This window comes from Bubalus kerabau, chromosome 2 (assembly GCF_029407905.1).
Source record: "Bubalus kerabau isolate K-KA32 ecotype Philippines breed swamp buffalo chromosome 2, PCC_UOA_SB_1v2, whole genome shotgun sequence".
Classification (NCBI taxonomy): Eukaryota; Metazoa; Chordata; class Mammalia; order Artiodactyla; family Bovidae; genus Bubalus; species Bubalus kerabau.
This window is the reverse complement of record NC_073625.1, coordinates 118,093,287-118,115,829: the sequence shown is the minus strand read 5'-3', so window position 1 is coordinate 118,115,829 and position 22,543 is coordinate 118,093,287. Positions and strand designations below refer to the sequence as shown.

Genomic DNA, 22,543 nt, shown 5'->3' with positions numbered 1-22,543 from the left:
CCATTGCTTTGCTGTATTCAGTAGTTATGACAGCTTTTTTGCTGAGTCTTTATTGATAGAAGACAGAGATAATACTGCTTCTTCTTTTCCAACTTGATGCCTTTTATTTCTTCTTCTTGCCTTATTGTTCTGGCTACATCTTCCAGTACCATGTTGAACAGAGGTGGTAAAACTGATCCAAATTAAACACAATATACATCCAAGTTTTCCCCTGATGTTGCAAGCCTTCAGCAGACTCTAGATTGGCAAAATTATATCAGACAGATTATGCCTGTGCAGCCGTTACTTAGGTGGAAGCAACAGATTGCTGGTGTTTCTTACTCTGCCATCTTCCCAGATTGTGAATTATTTTTAATAATCAGATAACTTTATTAAAATATTGGCATGACTTTAAAATGGAGAACCATGTCTCTCAGACTTTCTGTATTAAACCATAAAATACACTTTTCATGTAGCTAAATATTATTATTTGGGTAGTTATGAAAATCATGATTTGAATTGAATTCATGTTGCTTTTTAGAGCTTTCTCATATTTAATAATTTGTGTTTTACAGAAATACCGGTATCAGGATGAAGATACACCTCCTCAAGAGCACATTTCTCCACAAATCACTAATGAGGTGATAGGTCCAGAATTGGTTCATGTCTCAGAGAAGAACCTGTCAGAAATTGAAAACGTCCATGGATTTGTTTCTCACTCTCATATTTCACCGGTAAAGGTAAGATAATAACTTAATTTTGTTGCTATGAATTATTTGTTAATTTCATTATTAATGTCACACATGCTTAGAGAGAACTGTTCTTTAATGTATGTTTTTCTGACCTTAGTTTCTGGTTTTTATAGTTGTAAGAAATTTCATGTTATTTATTAGCATTCTAAAGATACTTAAAAACTGTATTTTATAAATAAATATTATTCATTGATACGATCTTGAAGCCTAAGAGTTCTCATGAAGGAAATAGGTATTATATTTCAAATACCCACAATGAAATATTTTTAAACTTGTAAAAAACTAAATTAGTAGGTTCAGAAAAAGAGCTTAACATTATCTTTGAAGTCCAATATGTGGCTTTACCTGACACCATCACCTTGTTTCTCCCCTCAGAAATAACCACAGTCCTGGTTTCACATGTTTAGATTTCTAATCAGTATATTGTTTCTTTTGCCTGCTTTTGTTTTATATAATTGGAATTATACTATGTGTAATCTCAACTTACATTTTTTGCTTAACATTATATTCTCAAAATTCATTATTTTCACTGCCCTAGAGTTTTCTTTTTATGAATATACTATAATTTACCTTACTTTTGATAGCTGTTATTTTCAGATTATTACTAGTGTTAAAAATGCGGTTAAAATTGTAGGTTATATATAACATCTTTACAGATAACACCAGATTATTTTTCCAACTGGTTGTATAATTTATATTTTCAACAGCAGTATGTAACAGTTTTAATTGATGTATAGTCGCAGAATTTTTTTTTTTTTTTTTTTTGCCATTGTTTTGGATTTGAAGTAGCATCTTACTGTGATTTTAGTATACATTACACTATTTGATAATACTGATCATTTAGATTTCCTATTCTGTGACATAACTTCTCAAGAATGTTTTTCATTTTTGTATTGGATTTTTCCTTTTACTGATTTGTACAAGTTCACTATATATTCTAGATTCTAATCCTTTGTTAGTTGTGTGTATTTTGTATAAGAATCATTTCCTACTAGTAGACCTTAAAGTGGCTTTTGTAATTCTCTTTGAGGGATAATTTCATATTACTGGTTAAAAAGTTTATATAGTATCACTAAGATTTTTAGTTAATAATTTTTCTAGGTATTTGTCCATTTCATATTTGCTTTGAAATATTCTCAACATCCTATTTTTTTTTAGTGTACAGCATATTTAGGTGTAGCCCCTTTTTCATTCCTAGTATCATTGATTTATACCTTTTTCCCCCCTTGATTATTCTTGCCGAAGAAGGGTCACTTTCAGAGAACCATGTATTTTACTAGAAAACAGACTGATGGTTGCCAAGGGAAGGGGGTTGGAGGAGGGATGGATTAGAACGTTGGGACTAGGAGATGAAAGCTTTTATATATAGAATGGATAAACAAAAAGGTCCTACTGTATAGCACAGAGAACTATATTCAGTGTCCTATGATAAACCATAATGGAAAGAGTATTAAAAATGTATATATGAAAAAAATGTATATATATATATATATAACTGAAGCACTTTGTTGTATAGCAGTAATTAATACAACATTGTAGATCAACTGTATACCTAAATAAGTAAATAAGAACATGTCTTTTAAAAGAAATCTTCTCCTGTGCTCCTCCCCCATGTACTGCCACACCTGCCCCCTTTCATATACACATATACATACACACACACACATGCTTATGTACATATATAAATATAAATGTACATATATAAATGTACACATGCTCCATATCAATCAAAGATTGTGTTTGACAGAGGCAGTCTGATCTTCTCCTGGAAGGATAAATGAAAGTAAAGTTACACGGGGGAAAAAATCAGTTGGCAGAGACAGTTTTCCTTCTATTTTTTTCCCTTTCTCCTCTTACCAGTATTATTTTATTTTTTCCTACTTTCCATGAGTTTATTCTGTTTGATTCCCCCCCCCCAGCTTCTCAGTTTGGTTGCTTATTACGTTATCAGCTTTTTCTAATGCTATTTGAATTTGTAAATTTTCCTTTAAATAGCACTTTATCTGTAACCTACACGTTTAATATGCAATGTTTATCATCATTCAAGCTTTTTATTTCCATTGTGATTTTTCTTTGAGTTGTTTAAAAGTATTTTAATTGCATTGCATGCATGCTCAGTCGTGTCTGACTCTTTGCAACCTTATGGACTGTAGTCAGCCAGTCTCCTCTGTCCATGGAATTTTCCAGGCAAGAATACTGGAGTAGGTTGCCATTTCCTGTTCCAGGGAATCTTCCCAACCCAGGGATTGAACCCATCTCCTGTGTCTCTTTCACTGGCAGGTGGATTCCTTACCACTGCACCATCTGGGAAGTTCCTATCATGTCTTCTTTTCAATTTTATTTTTTCCTTTCCATTTTTCCTTCTTACTAGCTTGAAAGTTTTTCTGTTTCTTTTCCTTTAATGGTCATTCTAGAAATTGTTTTAGAAGCTTTAATATACATGTTTCACTTACAGAAATTTAAACAATAAATTTACTCTCATTTTGAATAATGAAAGAACCTTAGAAGATGAATTTTAAGCACTCCTTGCTTTCTATGCTGTTCTTATCAGCCTATGCCTATTTTCTCTTGACTGAATTAATAAAACCTATTTCTTTAGTTGAAAATCCCTCCCAGGTATGTATGATTCTTGTTTCTAATATTTTGGATTTTTGGTGATTATAATTGTTAAAAATTGTCCAAAGTCAGTTTGGACACACTCGGGCTCTCAGTTTTTTTTGTAGGTGTTTGATAGTTACTTCTGTAGGTATGCAGATTCTCATATAAGCAGACATTTAAACAGATAATGAGCCAGGTAGCATAAAGTATTATATATAGCCTCTTTTAAAAAATTTTATTTATTTGACTGGGCTGGATCTTAGTTGTGGCATGTAGGATCTAGTTCCCTGACCAGGGGGGATTGAACCCAGTTCCCCTGCAGTGGACGCGTAGAGTCTTAGCCACTGGACCTCCAGGGAAGTCCTTAGCTTCTTTAAATATGATGAAGCCTCAACTTTCCGTTGTTGCATAAAATGCTCACTCTCGGCAAATAAAACAATATTCCAGAGACCAAGATTTTGTTACATAGAATTTCTAGACATCTTGGGGATTAAACCTAAGGTACCATCCCTAAGGCTCTAAGCCTCTTCAGAGACTTTTCTTTCCCTTGTACATGAGTGGATTGTGTCTTTAATTCAGCCAATCCATATAAATGAAGTATAATGAATTTCAGCAGTGAAAGCCCACTTCATTCATTATATTTGGGGAGCTTTTGGTATTGATCAAAGATTGATATAACAGAATTCCTACAGAAGCCATTTACTTTATACTTAAATGTTAGCTGACTGGTCTAGGAATGTGAATTCTTGATTAGGACAACTGACTGTCCATTAAGTAATGGTTCTCAGCTGTGGCTGAACATTGAAATCACTTTAAAAAGTTTTAAAATTTATATCTCAGAGATTATGATTTAATTGTTCTGGGATAGAGTCTGGCTTTGGAGAGTTATGACAGTTTTCTAGGTGTTTCTGGTAATAACCACTGTTGAGAAACACTGCCCTAGAACTTAGCCTATTTGAACCACCATACATATCTTTACTGTCTTGAAGTATTTTAAAGTAAATTTCTGACATCTTTTAATTTAATCCTCACTCTGCAGTGAGACTAAGTATTTCCAGTTATTGAAAGAGAAAATGTTATTACTTTTTTAAAGATTTTCTCTCACTTGCTACCTTAATTTGACTCCTTTTCTCCTGATTTTCTTACCATAAGAGAACTAAGTCAGTTTTGCCTTATTCTTTTGGTATCTGCTTTAAAAATGCTTTTGTACTTTGCAGTAGTTATTAAATGATAAAGGATTATATCTCTCATCGCATTTCCCCTCTTCTGGGCTTTTTAAAGACAGGTTTGACAGTTCAGTTCAGTTCAGTCCAGTTGCTCAGTTCTGTCCGACTCTTTGCAACCCCATGGACTGCAGCACTCCAGGCCTCCCTATCCATCACCAGCTCCCGGAGCTTGCTCAAACTCATGTCCATCGAATCGGTGATGCCATCCAACCATTTCATCCTCTGTCGTCCCCTTCTCCTCCCGCCTTCAGTCTTTCCCAGCATCAGGGTCTTTTCCAGTGAGTCATTTCTTCACATCAGGTGGTCAAAGTATCAAAGCTTCAGCTTCAGCGGCAGTCCTTCCAATGAATATTCAGGACTGATTTCCTTTTAGGATTGATTGTTGGATCTCCTTGTAGTCCAAGGGATTCTCAAGAGTCCAACACCCCAGTTTAAAAGCATTAATTCTTTGCACTAAGCTTTCTTTATGGTCCAACTGTCACATCCATACGACTACTGGAAAAACCATAGCTTTGACTAGACAAACTTTGTCAGCAAGTAATCAGAACGAGATCCAGTTTCCCCCACAGTCAGTATCTCCCATCAGGAAGCTTCCATAAGCCTCTTATCCTTACTCATCAGAGGGCAGACAGAATGAAAACCACAATCACAACCACAAAACTAACCAAACTGATGACATGGACCACAGCCTTGTCCAACTCAATGGACAGCCTTGACCACACAGCCATGCTGTGTGTAGGGCCACCCAAGACGGACAGGTCATGGTGGAGAGTTCTGACAGAATGTGGTCCACTGGAGAAGGGAATGGCAAACCACTTCAGTATTCTTGCCTTGAGAACACCATGAACAGTATGAAAAGTTTGACAGGTTTATTTAAAGAAGTATGTTATGGAGCTTAAAATTTCCTTTACTATTAGTTATAAACCACACCTTTTTTATATTTTATCTTTTCTGAAATTGGCTTACATCTTACAGTTTGCTGGTGTTATACTATTGCCATAGTGAAGTGGCAGTTTGAGTATTTGTATGCAAATCTTTGACAAATTTTGGTTAAAATCAAGAAAGTACTAGCCTCAAAGCATCTTAGTGTACTATGGTAATAATTCAACTGGTCTCATCGGAAAGCAGCTGAATCTATCAGTCCTTATATGCCATTATCTTGCTGTTTCTCATTTTGTTTTCTTGTATAAGATATTAACAGCATCAGTCTCTGAAATGGTTAGAGACTATTCTGGTGATAAACTTATGGTTCAGTTAGGTAGAGAAATTGGATATTCTTTTTTTTTGACTAGACATCATTGTATTCTCCGTTTTTCTTGCTGGCTCTCTTGATTTATATCTGGGAACTGATAAGGATTTTCTTTTCCAGTAGAAGAAATTATCTAACTTCTCTTTAACCTATTTGTAAGTAATACTTTACATCTTACTGTTTTTAATGACAGGTTTTTTTCCTATTATAAACTTGTTTTACACATTTTCTCATGTTAAATTTTTTTTAAAAAATCTGATACATAATATTACATAGTATATTTGTACTTTGATTTGATGAACATTTCTGGTGTTCACTATTTGTTACTTCCATTTTTACTAGGTTTCATAAAGAAGGCTGCAGTGAATCATCTTTGGGGCATCTAAAGTATGTTTAGGTTGTTTTCTTAGAATGGTTTTTCAGAAGTCAAATTACTGGGTCAGAAATTTTGATAGACTGGATTTTTGAGAGACTATTTTCTGATACATTTGTAATTTAAGAATTATTATAACTGCACCATTTGGGGTATTTCTTTCTGCTTCTCTGTCTCATGCATAGATTAAAATTTGAGGAGGGAGCATAGAACTGGGGTAGTATAATAGCAAAATGGTTAAGGTTACTTTGTGTTAGAAAACCAAATTTTTAAAAAACAGCCTTATTTTGACATAGGGCAAGTTTTAATTTTTAAAAATTTTTACAAATAGCTGCAAATATTTTAGGAAGCTTAATAATGAAGTATATTTTATTTAAAATATATATAAGATTACCAGATTAGCAGTCTTTTTTTTTTTTAACTAATATAAAGAGCTTCTCAACTTGTATAGTATTGTGGTTGGAATGAAGCAAGTAACACTGTACTATACATAGAGCTCAGTATATGAATTATTATTTTTTTAATTTGAAAAGTTACCTTTGAATAGTAGTGATTTGCTGAGTAGAATGTAAATTAGACACTGCTTTTGTTGTTCACAATTCTTATTAATGTTAATAGAAAAATAAGATTGCTTTTAAAATCAACTGTTAGAATATTAGTTTTATTTATTAAATAACATACATTTAGCATTTATTAAACATCTGTGCTGGTAAGTTTGTTAAACTTTAATGATTGGTATTTTTTATGGAGAGATATTATAACATGGTATGATGTAACATGAAAAAGAGAGAAATTAAATTCTTGAAGTATTCTGAAAAAGAAAGGTGACATTTGGACAAGTGCTGAAGGACGTGTACAAGATGCCAATTCAGAGAAGACAGTTACTGGAGAAAATAAGTACACTGGGAGGGTGATTGTCTGAGGAAACTGTAAAAATGCAGAAAAGTTCATGAACTATAGCTGATGTTTAGGATGGTTGTTAGGAAATGAGGACAAGGTAAGAAAGACCTTGATCCTGAGCTTATGAGTGGCCCTGTGAAGGTTTTGCCACCATGAAACGTGCTGTGAAATAATCTGTCAAGGTGTTGTAGTGCTAATGCGGATTCTCTTTACTGCAGTAATGAATGAAATAAGATAGTGATTAAAAGTTACTTAATTCTGTTATTAGCATAAAACATAAAAGTATGATTTGGACTTCCCTGGCAGTCCAGTGGTTTAGAATGCATGCGCTGCAGGTGGCACTGGTTTAAATCCCTGCTTGGGAAACTAAGATGCCATTTGGTGCAGCCAAAAAAAAAGTGATTATTTTTAAAAAGTAGTTGTGATTTAGGACTCTAAAAGGGAAGTTTCTTGCCAGTGCTAAACAGTTTCAAGAAAGAAGTTGGCGACATAATGTTGAAAAATCCTAACCTGAAGGATATGGACATAGTGGGTAGATTTTTGTGGTATATGAGAATCTTTAAGGTTAGATTTTAAACAGTTCTAAATATAGTCATGCGAAGAGTTGACTCGTTGGAAAAGACTCTGATGCTGGGAGGGATTGGGGGCAGGAGGAGAAGGGGACGAAAGAGGATGAGATGGCTGGATGGCATCACCGACTCGATGGACTTGAGTTTGCATGAACTCCGGAGTTGGTGATGGACAGGGAGGCCTGGTGTGCTGCGATTCATGGGGTCGCAAAGAGTCGGACATGACTGAGCAGCTGGACTGAACTGAACTGAACTGAACTGAAATATAGTCATATGATATATATGATAAGAACAATGTTTAAGATTCTTTAAACTGAAAATGACCTAAGAATTAGGAAAAATGGCCAGAACTGTAAATTGAACAAATAAAATCTCAGCCTTTTTCAAAATAGATTTAAATCTGGATGGAGTGACAAGGGTGAGATGGCTTAGTATAAGATGTTACAGTGGTCATTGGATAAATAAAAGAGTTCATGTTTTGACTTTGTCTTCAGTGACAAGGAAAATTATTTTTTATGTGCAAAGTAAATGTAGTTTAGGGACTTGAAATTGAAGACAGAACAGGGTGTGTGAACAGATAATTATTTTAAATAAATATATCTTCTAGCCTGGAAGCATTTAATCCAGTAGTACTAATACTATCAAATGAAATCACCAGCAGCAGTTAGTAGTTTTTTTAATACTGTGAGAAACAGGGGTAGCAGAAGAATGGATGTAAGCAAACATGTGCCTTTTGAACTAAAGGCTACAGGAATAGAATCTTTCCCACTTCGAGTACATACTGAGTACTTTTTGAAATCAACTTTGTTTTCACAACTCAGAGCATCTTAAAATACTGTTGAATTTTATCTTTCTTGGATGACTCTGATGTACTAAGTTGAGCAGTTTGCATACAATATGACCACTAGATGGCGCTCATACAGAAGGAATTTGTGTGTAAATGATCAGGTAAATAACAATTCTATGTTATCAAATTTCTTAGTTTAATCTTTTATTAACTTAGTACAGCTGCATGTTTTAAAATTTAGTAAGCCATATTATAAAGATAAAAAGGTAAGGAAAATGTTATGTTGCATTTATAGTATTGTTGACTTTGTGGTTACTAAATTTTTTTTTTCTAGTATTTTAGAGTGTTAGTATTGTTTTTCCTCTCATCCTTCAACCTTTCAAAAATTTTCACCAAGATTATTTAATCATTGCCTTTGTTACTATATCTTAAAGTCTTCTGGGTTTATTTGCAAGTTTGGAAATGTATACAAGTAATTGAGGGCCTATCCTGTATAAATTTTTGAACTGTCTTTACTTCTGTATAATGTTATAAAATAAACATTTCTCATAGTCATAAATTTTTTATGATCATAAAGTATGTAAAAATCCACTAAATGGATATACTTGTTTAATTATGCTTTTTGCTATTGTGTGTGTGTGCGTGCGCATGTGCAGGCGCACGCACACTCAGTTGTCTCCCAACTCTTTGCAACCCTATGGACTAGCCCTCTAGGCTCCTCTGTCCATGGAATTTTCCATGCAAGAATACCGGAGTGGGTTGCCATTTCCTCCTCCAGGGGATTTTCCCAACCCAGAGGTCAAACTTTCCTGCGTTGGCAGGTGGATTTTTTACCACTACGCCACCTGGGAAGCCTCCTCCTCTTGTTTAGAGTTCTTCTGTAGATAATATTGTTCTTTGAAAAAGAAAGATTAAGCTATACAGAAAAGAAGAATATTAGGTGTGGAGTATAGCTCAGTAGTAGAGAATTTGACTGCAAAAATAAAATGTTAATTCTTCATATATCATATTAAAATCTTAATAGTGTTCTCTTCGGTGATTTAAACATTGTGTGGTATTTTTTAAAGTATACTGTTTTAAATAGACTTTTCAAGTTCTATAATTAAAAATTTGTTTTAATGGAATAGAGTATCTTTCAGCTTTGCCACATGGCTTGGGTTATTTTAAAGCAGAGATCAGTGAGGACTTGGGTGCCTTCTGCTTCCCAATCAGATTGTATGAAACCAGTTGTGAGTTAGGTACATACACGGTTTTGTGTGCGGGTGTTGACTATGGGCAATTGATGAGATGATCCTAAATTTCTGTAGCTAGGTAATGGGACATTTTCATGAAGAAACCTGTCTCAAAACTCAAAGATTTTTTTTTTTAATGTCATTGGATTTGCATAGGAAGTTTATATATTGAGAAGTATTTCTCATCCCGTGTATGGGATGGAGTATTCTGATTTAATTGACTGGGAACAATTAAAAGCTAACTAGCATAAGAAATTATTGTATATGAATGACTGTGTCTGTTGATACTGTTTTCATCTTGGGTAGGATATTTGCATTCAACATTTGTTTTCAATATCCTCATCTTTACCAATCCAGGGTAACAGAATCTATATAAAATCTAGGTTTCCACCCTAGTTTTCCATCATATATGGGTCAAGACACACATTTAGGGGCCAAACCAATTACTAGAGCATTTGTATAAACCACACTAATTGGGCTTCCCGGGGGTGCTAGTGGTAAAGAATCTGCCTGCCAGTGCAGGAGACACAAGAGACACAAGTTTGCTCCCTGGAGATTGGGAAGATCCCCTGGAGAAAGAAAATGGCAATCCACTCCAGTATTCTTGCCTGAAAAATTCCATGGACAAGAGGAGCCTGGCAGGTTATAGTCCATGTGGTCACAAAGAGTCTCACTTGTCTGAGCACACAGCCAATTACTAGAGCATTTGTATAAACCACACTGATCAGTACCTGGTCCATGGTAAGATTTTTTATTTTTAGGTTTTTTTTTTCTTTAGAGAGTATTCTTAGTTCTTTGTCTACCCTTAGTGTTTGCTGTATTCCCCTACCCCCGAATAGATAAGACCAATCTGTGTATGGCCATAAAACTGCCAGCAACTGTTTGTGGAGTTCTTGGGAGAAAGCAAACTTTGCTATAATCTGTCACAAAACATATTACTTCCAGCAGTCCCACATAACTCTCAACCCTTTTGGGGCATGTGTTTGTATCTTAGAGGTGGAATCATAGAGACAGTGTTTGCATCTTTTCTTGCCAAATCAGGATTTGTAGTAGACCTAGAGGTTGTGGTTTGCCAATGCTACATTTCAGTAGGCTGCATGTAGTTGGTGGTGGTAAGCAAAAGTAAGCAATATTTTGTAGATCTGCATCTGAAAAAAAAATATTCATGGCAGAGGTTTGGAATTATGATACAGTTATAGCAACTTTAAAACTGAATTACTCAAAAAAAAAAAAAACTGAATTACTCAACTACTAGTAAATTTTGAAGTAGCATTTTTATTCACATATTGTTTATAATGGCAATATATTGTGTTATATACTAAGGTAGCATGGTATTAAGCGGACAGATTTAGGAGTTTGTGGTTCTCAAACTTGAGGGTGCTTATTTAGGGGGCTATTTAAAAGTGAAAATTCTCAGATCTCCCATACCCCTAAAAATTCTGATAGGGAGAGGATACCAGTCTGCATTTTTTTTTTTTTTTTTTTTTAAACAAGCATCCTAGGTGATTCTGAGATGGACTGCTGTGTGGAGAAATACAGACCTAGATATTAGATGTTAGAAAGTATCTATTTAACAAAGAGTGTTATTTTGTGAACCAGAGTATTATTTATGTAGTATTAGAAAAAATGTTTTATTGGCTATAAAATAAAAAATTTAACCTTTCTTTATGTATTTTTACAAATTCATAACTTGATAATGTTTATAAACATATATGAGAGGGATGATGCTGATAACAACACTTTTTTATCACAAAAATACCAGAAGCCAAATACTTATTTTGGTAATTATTCTGTTTCTGTCATCAAACTCAATTAATCAAAGCACTTAAGACCAATATATTACATAAAATGATCAGGTTACATTCCAAATGGATTTCTCTGTGTCATTAGATCCTCAGAGTTTAATGTAGATGGTACCTTTTAAAACCTTAGTGCTATTTAATGTAAGTGCCTTCCCGATGTAGAAATTTATATCTGAATGAAAAAGACTCCTTTAGTAAAATTGTTTTAAACAATTAGAAGTATTGGCAGAGAGAATCTTCTTGTATTTTTAAATTCAGTTCATATTTATAATTTATTTAAGCAGTGAAGATGCCATTGGATTTTACTTCAGACTGTGATTGAACTTGGTAATCCAGGGTTTCTCCACCCAGTGCATTAAATCAGGCAGCCCCAAAGGGTCTTGGCAGTCCAGTGTTTAAAACATCCTTCTTTACCTGCTAATCGAGCTCACTTCCTGGATTTCAGTCCGTCTAGTTATCAGCTAACAAAAGAACAGCTTTTGGTTCCTGCAGACGCTGGTGAAAAAATAATCATGAGAAAGAAATCCACCTTATGCCGTCTTTTTTGCCTGCAAATATAAACTCAGCCATCATACAGCTAACAACAGGTACAGAGGAAAGATGCAAGCTCTTTCATGGGAAGAAATTACAGAGAAAATGAGCATCCTTTCTCAAGGTTTTTATTTTCCCTGATCTACAAGTGATGCTGCTGTAATTCTAGCTGCAGTTTTTACCGATCATTCACCACTCAGCAGCTGGTAGAGAAGTAAGACTGCTTGGCAACCACCTGCAGGGCTGCAGAGATGAATTACATTTTCGGGAACAACACACTTCTATACTCTCGCGCCAGTCGAGGAGGCAATACTAGCTCTAGCCATGGCTCAGTAGGCCCAAAGCAAAAACACTGGGCAAAAAAGGGCTCATCAGATGAACTGCAAGCTGAGCCAGAACCTTCACGCTGGCAGCAGATAGTTGCATTTTTCACTCGAAGACACAGCTTTATTGACTGCATCTCGGTAGCCACCAGCTCCACCCAGGTAACATACCACTTGTTGAAATTATTTTCAGTATATTTTGGTTTGTGTTGCTTTGCAGAAATGTATTAGTATAGATTTCTTCTTATTAAAACATTATCTTACGCACTGAAACCCTGGGTGCGCAGAAATGTGTGTTTTCAGTCCCTCTATGCAGGTCTTTAGCACAGAAGGGGAAACAAAAATATTTTCCCTTTGCTCTTATGTAATGCCAAACAAAACAGTCTCAGATTCTGTTGAATGACTTCTCTAAAAATATAAAGCCATTCATACATAAATGTGCGTTAATAATGCTTGTCTCCTTATTTTCAGACTGTTAAATGCTATAAAGTATGATGTCTGACAAAAGAAAATATCTGTTTGTTTACTTTTTATATGTCATTAAATAACCTCAGGGAGATTGTTGCAGTGAATAAGCAAGAAAATTTGAAGTATTTTTATTTTCTAGTGTTTTGAGAATAGATTAAATTGAATACAGTTGGCTGTTATTGTACATGCTAATATCTTAAAGTTATTATAGTATGGCTTATTCAAGGGATTTAATGAATCCTTCCATTTCTGTAAATATATTACCTAGGGTTAATTTGAGAGCAGTAAACTTGCATAATTACATGATGATAATAAAATTTTATCATATATTCAGTTGACAGTTCAAAGAGCTGAGCAAACACTAAAAGTCTCCAAATTTTAAAAAGATGATGTAAAACAACTTTTTGAGGAGTATTAAAAATATAAGGAAAATATAAAGTTAATAATTTGATGAAATACCTATTATTTGGTATTAAAGGAAGATTTGGGGAATATTTTTATTTTAAAACGTGTTTTTAATAGATATTCATTCAACTCTAGTAAAAATGAAAGCATAACAAAAGTCTAATTTAAAAACAAGATGAGAATGCTGTTGTCCTTTGACATCAATCATATTTAAATTAAAATGTAGACACATACCTTAGGGCCTTTTAAAAAAAATTCCTTTAATTGAAAACCATCTTTTAAAAAAATAATTAGAAGCAGCACAGTGAGTATAAAGCAACTGTCAAAGCTTCTTGGTTTTGGTTTTAGAATTGTCTTTCAATAATTTTTATTTTAAAATCTCAAATTTCTTAAGTAAAAATATTGTACTTGTTTTTCTTACATTTTTGAGAGAGATGAAATTACTTGGGTAGGGAGAGTCGTTAATAGTTGATAAGTAGGTGGTGAAGTTACTTAAAACTTAAGAGACAGTGATTCATTTAACCCTTAGATTGACTTCTGCCCCAAGAATTTAACTAACTTAATTTTAACTGCAATTACGTATACCAAAAAGGGACACAGGGGCTAAAGCTTGGCATTGTTATTCATTGTGGATTTATATTAAGTGATATTTCCATTGTCAATGAGAAAGTTATGTTAAAAACTTCAAATACACACTACTATATGTGTATATGCACAGACACAACCATTGATACATAATTCACCTTATAAAGGACACACAAAAACAACCAAATAGTTTACATATAAAGCTGTTGAAACCACACAATTACATTATGGTTACCCAGGAGTTGGGCCATGAAGTTACTATTGCATTGAACTAAAATAGTCAGGATTTTAATGAAAACTCTATTTGTAGTTGATCCTACAAAGCCATTTAAAATTTTATCTTCCTCCCATTTGGTTCATATCACTTATGTATACTGACAAATGATTTATTTTTATTTCTTTCAGCCCTCTTTCTGTTACTTATTTTGTCTTTTTCATTACCTTTGTATTTTGTATCTGTAAATATAGACTTTAGGTCAGAGTTTTAGCTTCTATTTCTCCAGCTCTGGAGTACCAACATAGCATTTTTCATTCTGTGTTGTTTTCCTCACTGATGAGTTAGATATTTTGTATGTCAAAATCTTTTGTTGTAACTCACTGAAATTTACTTTACAAGATGAAATGTAATAGGAGTGAGAACGAATGTGAGACCTATTTAGATGTTAGTTAATCCTATTATACATTTTTATTTTTCATTTACTGACTCATGTCTAGAAGTTTTATTTTTAGCACCAGAGGATTTTTATATTAAAAACAAAGTAGATTAATGAAATTTTGTAGTTTATTGAGCATATGCTATATACCTATGAATATATATGTACGATACTGTTTTGTTCTATCATTGTAAATAGCAACAGTGATTACCAGGTCTCCTGTTTCACTATTGTCAGAAATATTCTTTTCTAAGCTTTGATAGGAAGATTAACTTTGATTCTAATTCCTTATAACTATGATGTATAGTACTTTTCGCATTCTGGAGAGTTGTTATTAAATGCAGTTTTACTAATTTGAAAGTAATTACTCTGATTTAATATCCCATCAAATGTCCTCTATAAATAGAAAACTTACAGATTCACTTAAGTTGCTCATCTGTTTAAGATATTTGTGTTTACAACTACAATTTTGTGTCAGATTCTACTGTAACATGTGGAACTTAGTAGAAAAATCATTAATATTTTTTAAGTGTTAGGAAAGCCAAGTGATTATAGACTTCTCCAAGACCTCTCCCTCAGCTTCTCAGATGGGGCTTGCCGTGAAGTTGGTGCTCAGTAAATGTTTATGGAATTGACTGATTAATTAGTTTTCATTTCTCCCACCTAACACCTTGTTATCTCATGGCCTTCCAAAATATGAAACCTAATCTGAAACCTCTTGGGTACCTATCTTTATTGGATTCACTCTATTGCCATCGTAAGTGCCTTTGATTCTTCACTGTAGCCCATCTCTTCCTCACTTCCCTTTTCTTCTCCTCTCTTCAGATTTTCTTCAAGCTACACAAACCCCCCATCATTTCCTCACCCCTTTACAGTGATGATAACCATACAGTTTGTAAATTGTCACTAATGTCTGTCATTTGGCTGTATCCCAAAAGTTTACATTGTGAATTTTTTTTAATATAAAGCTGAGTTTCTTGTGAATTATTTTACTTTGGTGTAAGTTTTTCTATTTTGAGCTCCATTACTACTTATGTTCTTAATTTTGATTAGTCATTATAGAAAATGTGGGATACTCATTGTTGAGCCCTCCTCAGTTCCTCATCTCAGCCTTCTTTCTGTTTTTGTATTTATGATCCTTTGATGTCTATTTGCCCTGTCCTATTTAGCGTATGCAACTCTGTTCCTATCTGTGACCAGTTTTTATATTCAGCAAGGCTTTAAAGAATTCTGGCGTAGTACTTCTAAACTTTGCTACTTGATTGTTTCCTAAGTAAAAGCTTTTATCTACTTGGTGATGTCAGTGTTTATTAATGAAAATTGTAGCCGTGTAGGCTTTGAACAGCTGTAATGTGGTAGATCACTTCAAATGTATATTTATCAACTGTTCCCATATTTTGGATTACTTCAGAATCCCTAATGTAGATCATTAGAAATGTTCAAAAAGAATTTCCTACCTTCCCCAGACAATTGACATGCCAAATTAAACTGAAGACAGCAAAATTCTCTTCCTAGGAGTGAATGAAACAGACATAATGAATTACCATAATTGAAGCAGAACAATAAAATTTTAACAGGAGTGAATATTAGCCACATGAATTGAATAAGCTGCTTTTTAGAGGAAAAAAAATCTGTCCTAAATTAAAATACAAGAAACCACTGTTCATTTAGAGTCCCACTGTTCATATACCAGAAAAATAGGCTAATTTGTATAAAAGCATATTATTTGTCCTAAACAGGTACATTCTGGAGTAGAAAAGATTTAAGTTTTAGGAGCATTGGATATATATAAAGGCAATAACATCAACTTCATTAATTGATTAAACAGTTAAATGCATGTAACATATTTAGTACAGTGCCTGGCAGCTATTGTTTTTATTATTTTGTTTTATGATTTTATTTTTTATTGCTTAGTTTTAATAGTCTTAAAATTCAAATTAGATAATTAGGAATTACAGTACCTAGGACAGTGCAGTTCATTCTGACATTCTGTACACTTTTAAATCGTCAGTTGCAGAATTTAAGGGAAGAGCCCTAATGAGCACTTCAAATTCTTGATAAACCCACCAGTTCCCTGATCTTGCTTTCCTTCCCAATACTCAATTCTGCAAATGCTAAATCAATCACAGCTAAACAACTAAAATTTAACTGATTATCCACCTTTTACTAGGATTCCCAGGTGGCTCAGTGATAAAGAATGCCCCTGCCAATGCAGGAGCCACAGGAAACACAGGTTTGATCCCTAGGTTGGGAAGATCAATCCCTTGGAGGAGGAAATGGCAACCCACTCCAGTATTCGTGCCTGGAAAATCCCATGGACTGAGTAGGGAGCTTGGCGGGTTGTGGTCCATGGGGTCATGAGGAGTCAAACAGGTTGAACCAACTAGCATGCACATACCACCTTTTACCAAGCTTGCCATCAGGACTAATTTTATACTTTGCATTCCTTTTATCTTAATTGCTACAAAAAATCCAAGCCTTCCAGATCACTGTCACTTATTTCCTTCTCTCTGTTTAACTCTGGTTTATCTCTGATCTGTTCTAAACTCCCGTTTATCTATGATCTCCCAATTCCTTTCACCTTGCTCTTTGGAACTCCCAGTTCACAATCACCAAGATTTCCTTTATCTTCAAACTCTTCTGTGATGGTTTATCTCATCTTTTTTCCTCTCATAGAAATCTGGCATTCCCCCAAGATTACTGTTTTTTCTGTAGCCCTCACAAAAAGTGGAATTATTATCTATCACATCCTGTTTACCTTGGGACCAACAAGTGGAGTTGATGTCTTCCTTGCTTATTATTGATATTTATGGATGATTGTAACTTCTATCTTTAAAAAATGTACCTGTCATCAGACTCACAGTGTTTTCTACTCCCTCTCATGTCTACTCATATACATCTTATGCATCTAGTCATATACATCTGCTCACTGATGATTTGAACCACCATTTACATTGATGATTTAAATGAAGGTTTACTATCTTTTCTTTGTCCACTATTCATATAATCATTCTTTGAGATTTTCAGTCTCTTGATGTGATCCTTCCAAAATCTTGACCTCTCAGTTCTTTGATTATCCTTACCTCTAGGAGTCTTATTTTTTTCTTTCACTTGAGTGACCTGCGTTATATTAAGACCTCATTAGAACTTCCCTGGTGGTCTGGTGGCTAAGACTCCATGCTCCCAATGCTGGGGGTCTAGGTTCAATCCTTGGTATTTAGTGCAACCAAATAAATAAATAATTTTTTTTAAAAAAAGACCTCATTATCATTGAGTATATCACTTACAGAATCTCGGTTGCAAGTATTTCAAAGTGATTAGCACTTCTTTTCTTTTCAGCTCCTCTCTGCCGGGTTCCAGCCCTGGCTGATCCAGGGTATTCGAAGGGGAGATGGTGTCGGTGAGGATCAGGATACAATAGCTTCAATTAGATATTAATTAGAGATATAAAGAGTAATAGAATGAGGATAGCTCAGTAGGAAAATTCAGTGGAGAAAAGAGGCTGAGTAGCTTGGTTTACGCGGGAGACCAATAAAACTTCAAGACAAGAAGCTTGCACCACTTACGTAGGCTGCAGGCATCCTTCCGTTCTCCCGAAGGAGAGGAGACACTGAGGCCTCCCTGGTCGGATCTTAGAAGCCCAGGCAAAATTAGTAAGCTTGGTGGGTTCCGCGCTGCAGATGGAGACTCAGCCAGAGTGAGAGAGAGAGAGACATGGGGAGACCAGTATTTCGAGGAACTGATCCCAATTCTTTATTTTCCAGAGTCTGTTTTTATACACAGATGTTATACAAAAGTCACACGGGGACAGCAGTCCTGACTTTTATCAAAGTCAGGTGCTTCATACAAATGTATACAGAGGTCTTAGGGGTGCTACATCATCTTCTGGCCAGAGGGCCCTGCTGACAATTTATGACCCTCTCCTTGTGACAGCGGTCAGTCAACACTTACTTCTCCAGGGGTGATTATTCTTAAAACAGACGTCACTCAAATAAAGTTACATTCCTATAGGGTGAGGGTGTAGTGGGTTTTAGTTAAGAAAAGAATTTACTTGGCCTAAGGTCTAACGTGATTTATATCAAAGGTTAATACTTATTTCTTCTATATATTCATTAATGTGTATAAGGGCAGGGGGTGTGGAGACTTAGCAGTAAACATTGGCTCAACAAATGAAAAACCCTTCACCAATACAATTTCTAATCAGCCCACTATACTTATACTAATAATTTTCTAACTTCTCTAAAGAACCTGTTTTTAGAAGGTTTAAAGCATCTCGTGCCTCTCACGGTTGGGAGGCTGTGAGCAATCACATGTGGCCGGACAAGCCTGTCAGGCAGGCTAGAGAACCTTCAGAGGAGTTTGTAGGTTGAAACACTCCTGTCACGCCCAGGAATTATTATTAACTGACGCTCTAAGTTAACTCCTTCTCTGAAAGAGGTGGTGGGGGACAGCCCCCCGTAAAGTCAGAGGTGTAGGTGAGAGCACAAAGTAGTAAAGTAGGCAGGCTCTGGTTATGGGGGTAGATGCTTGAGGATTTCCAGGGGGACTCCTGAGGCTCGATCCCGCCTTTGTGTATGTCGAACCTCCTTCCTCATGACCTTTGCCATGGGTGGAGTGCCTCGCGCTGGCCCCCAACACCTCTCCTCTATAACAATTTTTCTTTTACCCTCTAAAGACCTCCAGCCCAACTTTTTACTATCCATCACTTCTTTCATGTTCCCACTTCCCTCCTTGCCTTGCTCAAATTCCTTGGCCCATAACTTTAAACAATATTTTTCATAATCTTAACTTGCTTGCTCCTCTGTCATTTCAGTGGTAAGATCCAACCTTGGTTAATTGCAACTCTGCCTCCTCCACATTGGCTCCAAAGCTGCGTGTCAAATTTCCAATACCTGTTTCCTGGCCCTTTCTCAATTGATGGTCTTATTCTGTCTCCCATCCTGTTAAATAATTCGTTTGTGTTCTTAAATCTCACCCATCACTTTTGTACTAAATCTTCATTTTTGACTTCTCAGAGAGTTCCGAAATTTCCTCTTCATTGCATTATCTGTCTTTCCCTCTGTACTGGAGTATTCCCATCAGCATACATATTCAGCATAATACCTCTCATTAAAACAACCCTCTTGGAGTATAGACTGTCAAATCCAGTGATCAGTTCTCAGTCTTCATTTTACTTGACCCTTCCACAGCTTTTTACACATTGACTACTCACTCCCTCCTTTAAATTCTTTTCTCATTTAACTCTTGAACACCATTCTCTTTACTCTCCCAACCTCAATTTCCTTTGCAGTATCCTCCTCCTCTTCTTAACTACTAACAGAGTAGTAACTCAGGGCATCAATCCTTGAACTTCTTTTTTTAAACTCATATTTCAGTTGATCTTATTCAGGTGCCTTTAATTAACATCAGTATTCATATCTTCAGTCCAGAGCTAATCCCTGTTCACTAGACTTGTATATCTAGCTTTCCTAATCCGTATCTCCACTTGGATTAAGTATCTGAAAGTTAACATGTCAAAAATAGAGTTTCTAATATTATTATTTTCCCCATCCTCATTTAGTCACTGAGATGATGAAGATAAAAAAAACCCTTGAAATCATCTTCTGTTCCTTTTTCTTTTGCTCACACAATTTAATAGCAAATTCTGTTGTCTTTGTGTTTAGAATATATGATCTAACCACTTCTCACTACTCTATAATGACTAATTAAAATTATTTAATTTGTTGCCTGAACTACAGCAGTAGATAATCTATTTGGACTCCCTATCTCCATTCTTCACTCTCACCAGTCTGTTCTTTACCCAGAAGCCAGAGGAATCCTTACAGAATGTCAGTTCATGTCATTATCTTGTTTTTATCACTTTCATGGCTTCCAATCCAACATATAATGAAATCCTAAGTCCTTCTTTACCATAGTTCAAAAGGCCCTTTATTATCTAGTCCCTGGCAGTGTCTATAATCCCATTTCCTATTGCTCCCTCACTTACTTCGCTTTATTGGCCTTGTTCCTATTCCTCAAATAAATCAAGCATGTGGCTATCTCAGAACCTTAATGTAACTGTTTCCTCTGCCTGGAACATTCTTTCCTCAGATATTCTCATAGTTCATTTCCTCACTTCCTTTAGATTTGTGCTCATCTGTTACCTTCTCGGAGGATCTTTCTAGATTCTTATCTAAGGTAGCAGGCACTCCTTCATTCCAGACATCACTGTCCTTTTATCTTTTTAAACATTTTTCTTCATAGCACTTAATACTGCCTGACTATTATTATATATTTTTAATCCATCTGAATTCTCTCTTAAATGTTTTGTGAAACATGTCACACTTCAGTGTTATACTGATCCTCCAGCTGATGATGCTCTTCTTATTTACCCTTCACCTTGAGGAGGTGAAGCGGGGAGAGAAGAGGAGAAAAACTATTAAGTTTCCTTATAACTAGGATGAATGTATCACTCACTGACCAAACTTGGAGTACTTTTGATAGAAAAGGGAAACTTCCCAGGCAGACAGAGGCATATGGTATTATTATCTATAAGCTTTTATCTTATGACAGTTCCTTCCAGGCAGCAGGTCTAAATATTCACAACAAGACATCTCCACCTTGGACCAACATGAATTGGCCTAACCTTATCTATATACGTTTTAAACATTTGGCCTTATGCCTAATGATGATTGTATTTTGAAGTGGTCAAATATATATATGTATAAAATACATTCATGTATTTACTTAAATGTATTTAAATATATATATTTTTCCTCATTTCTAAAGAATGAAATTGCTTATATTCAGCAGTGTAATGCCTTTGTATTAAACTAGAATATAGAGTAAGTAGATAATCCTCTTAAACTACTTTGGAAATACCAACTCTGATAGTAGAATAAATTTCCCAGAGAATGGGTAGAAACTGTCTCTTTGAGTAATGATTACCAAGCAATCAAAGTTAGGATAAACATTCTGTTATACTGGTTGTGAGATGCTGTCTCTTGACAAAGTTGAATTTCCTACTCAAAAGGCCAGTACTTTTGTTAAAAATGCCATTACTCAGATTTGGAAATTATTTCCCTTTATACCCAAAACATATGGAAAAGGCAATGGCAACCCACTCTAGTACTCTTGCCTGGAAAATCCAATGGACGGAGGAGCCTGGTAGGCTGCAGTCCATGGGGTCGCTAAGAGTCGGGCATGACTGAGCGACTTCCCTTTCACTTTTCACTTTCATGCATTGGAGAAGGAAATGGCAACCCACTCCAGTGTTCTTGCCTGGAGAATCCAAGGGATGAGGGAGCCTGGTGGGCTGCTGTCTCTGGGGTTGCACAGAGTCGGACAAGACTGAAATGACTTAGCAGCATACCCAAAACATTACTACTCAAAAATATGTTTAAGTGGTGTTTAAGACCCAGTAATTTGGGCACTAGAAAAGCATAAAGATGAAAATTAAACAAAAAGTTTACAGTGGTTATATTCACTTAAAAAAATACCAGATTGACCATTTAATCCAGCAGTTGCACTCCTTGGTTTTCATTCAAATGAGTTGAGCACTTAGGTCCATGTGAAAATTTGCACACAGATGTTTATTGCAGCTTTATTCATGATTATCAAAACTTGGAAGCAACCCAGATAACCTTCAGTGGGTAGATAAAATGTTATTAAGTGTTAAAAAGATATGGAAGAACTCTATAAGTGCATATTTCTAAGGGAAAAACACAATCTGAAAATGCTACACATTCTATGCTTCCAACTATATGACATTCTAGAAAAGGCAAAACTATGGAGATAGTAAAAAGATTATTTGCCAAAGTTAGGAAAGAGGGAGGGATGAATAGAGCACAGATTTTTAGGCCAGTGAAACTATTCTGTGTGGTACTATAATGGTGGATACCTGACATTATACAGTTGTTTAAACTTGTAAATGTACATCAAGAATGAACCCTAGTGTAAACTATGAACTTTGGATAGCAGTGATGTATCCTTGTAGATTCGTCAACTGTACAGTGTACAGCTCAGGTGGGAAATGTTAATAATGGGGATGCAATGCATGTGTATGGGCAAAGGTTATATGGGAACTCTGTACTTTCTACTCTAAAAAATAAAGTTTGTTAAAAGAACAACAC

General features: G+C 35.2%; 1 protein-coding gene across 12 annotated transcripts in view; it reads left to right on the top strand.

The window, feature by feature from the left end:
- The window catches only part of DLG1 (discs large MAGUK scaffold protein 1), a 273,463-nt gene that overhangs the window by 89,963 nt on the left and 160,957 nt on the right, over positions 1 to 22,543 (top strand). For 11 of the 12 annotated variants that reach the window (XM_055568607.1, XM_055568606.1, XM_055568616.1 and 8 more), the window contains exon 5: positions 555 to 719. In XM_055568607.1, the coding sequence (XP_055424582.1) occupies positions 555 to 719 (165 nt within the window). Of the gene's footprint in view, positions 1 to 554; positions 720 to 11,818; positions 12,484 to 22,543 lie in introns of those variants that run through there. The other variant, XM_055568617.1, reaches the window with a different exon arrangement.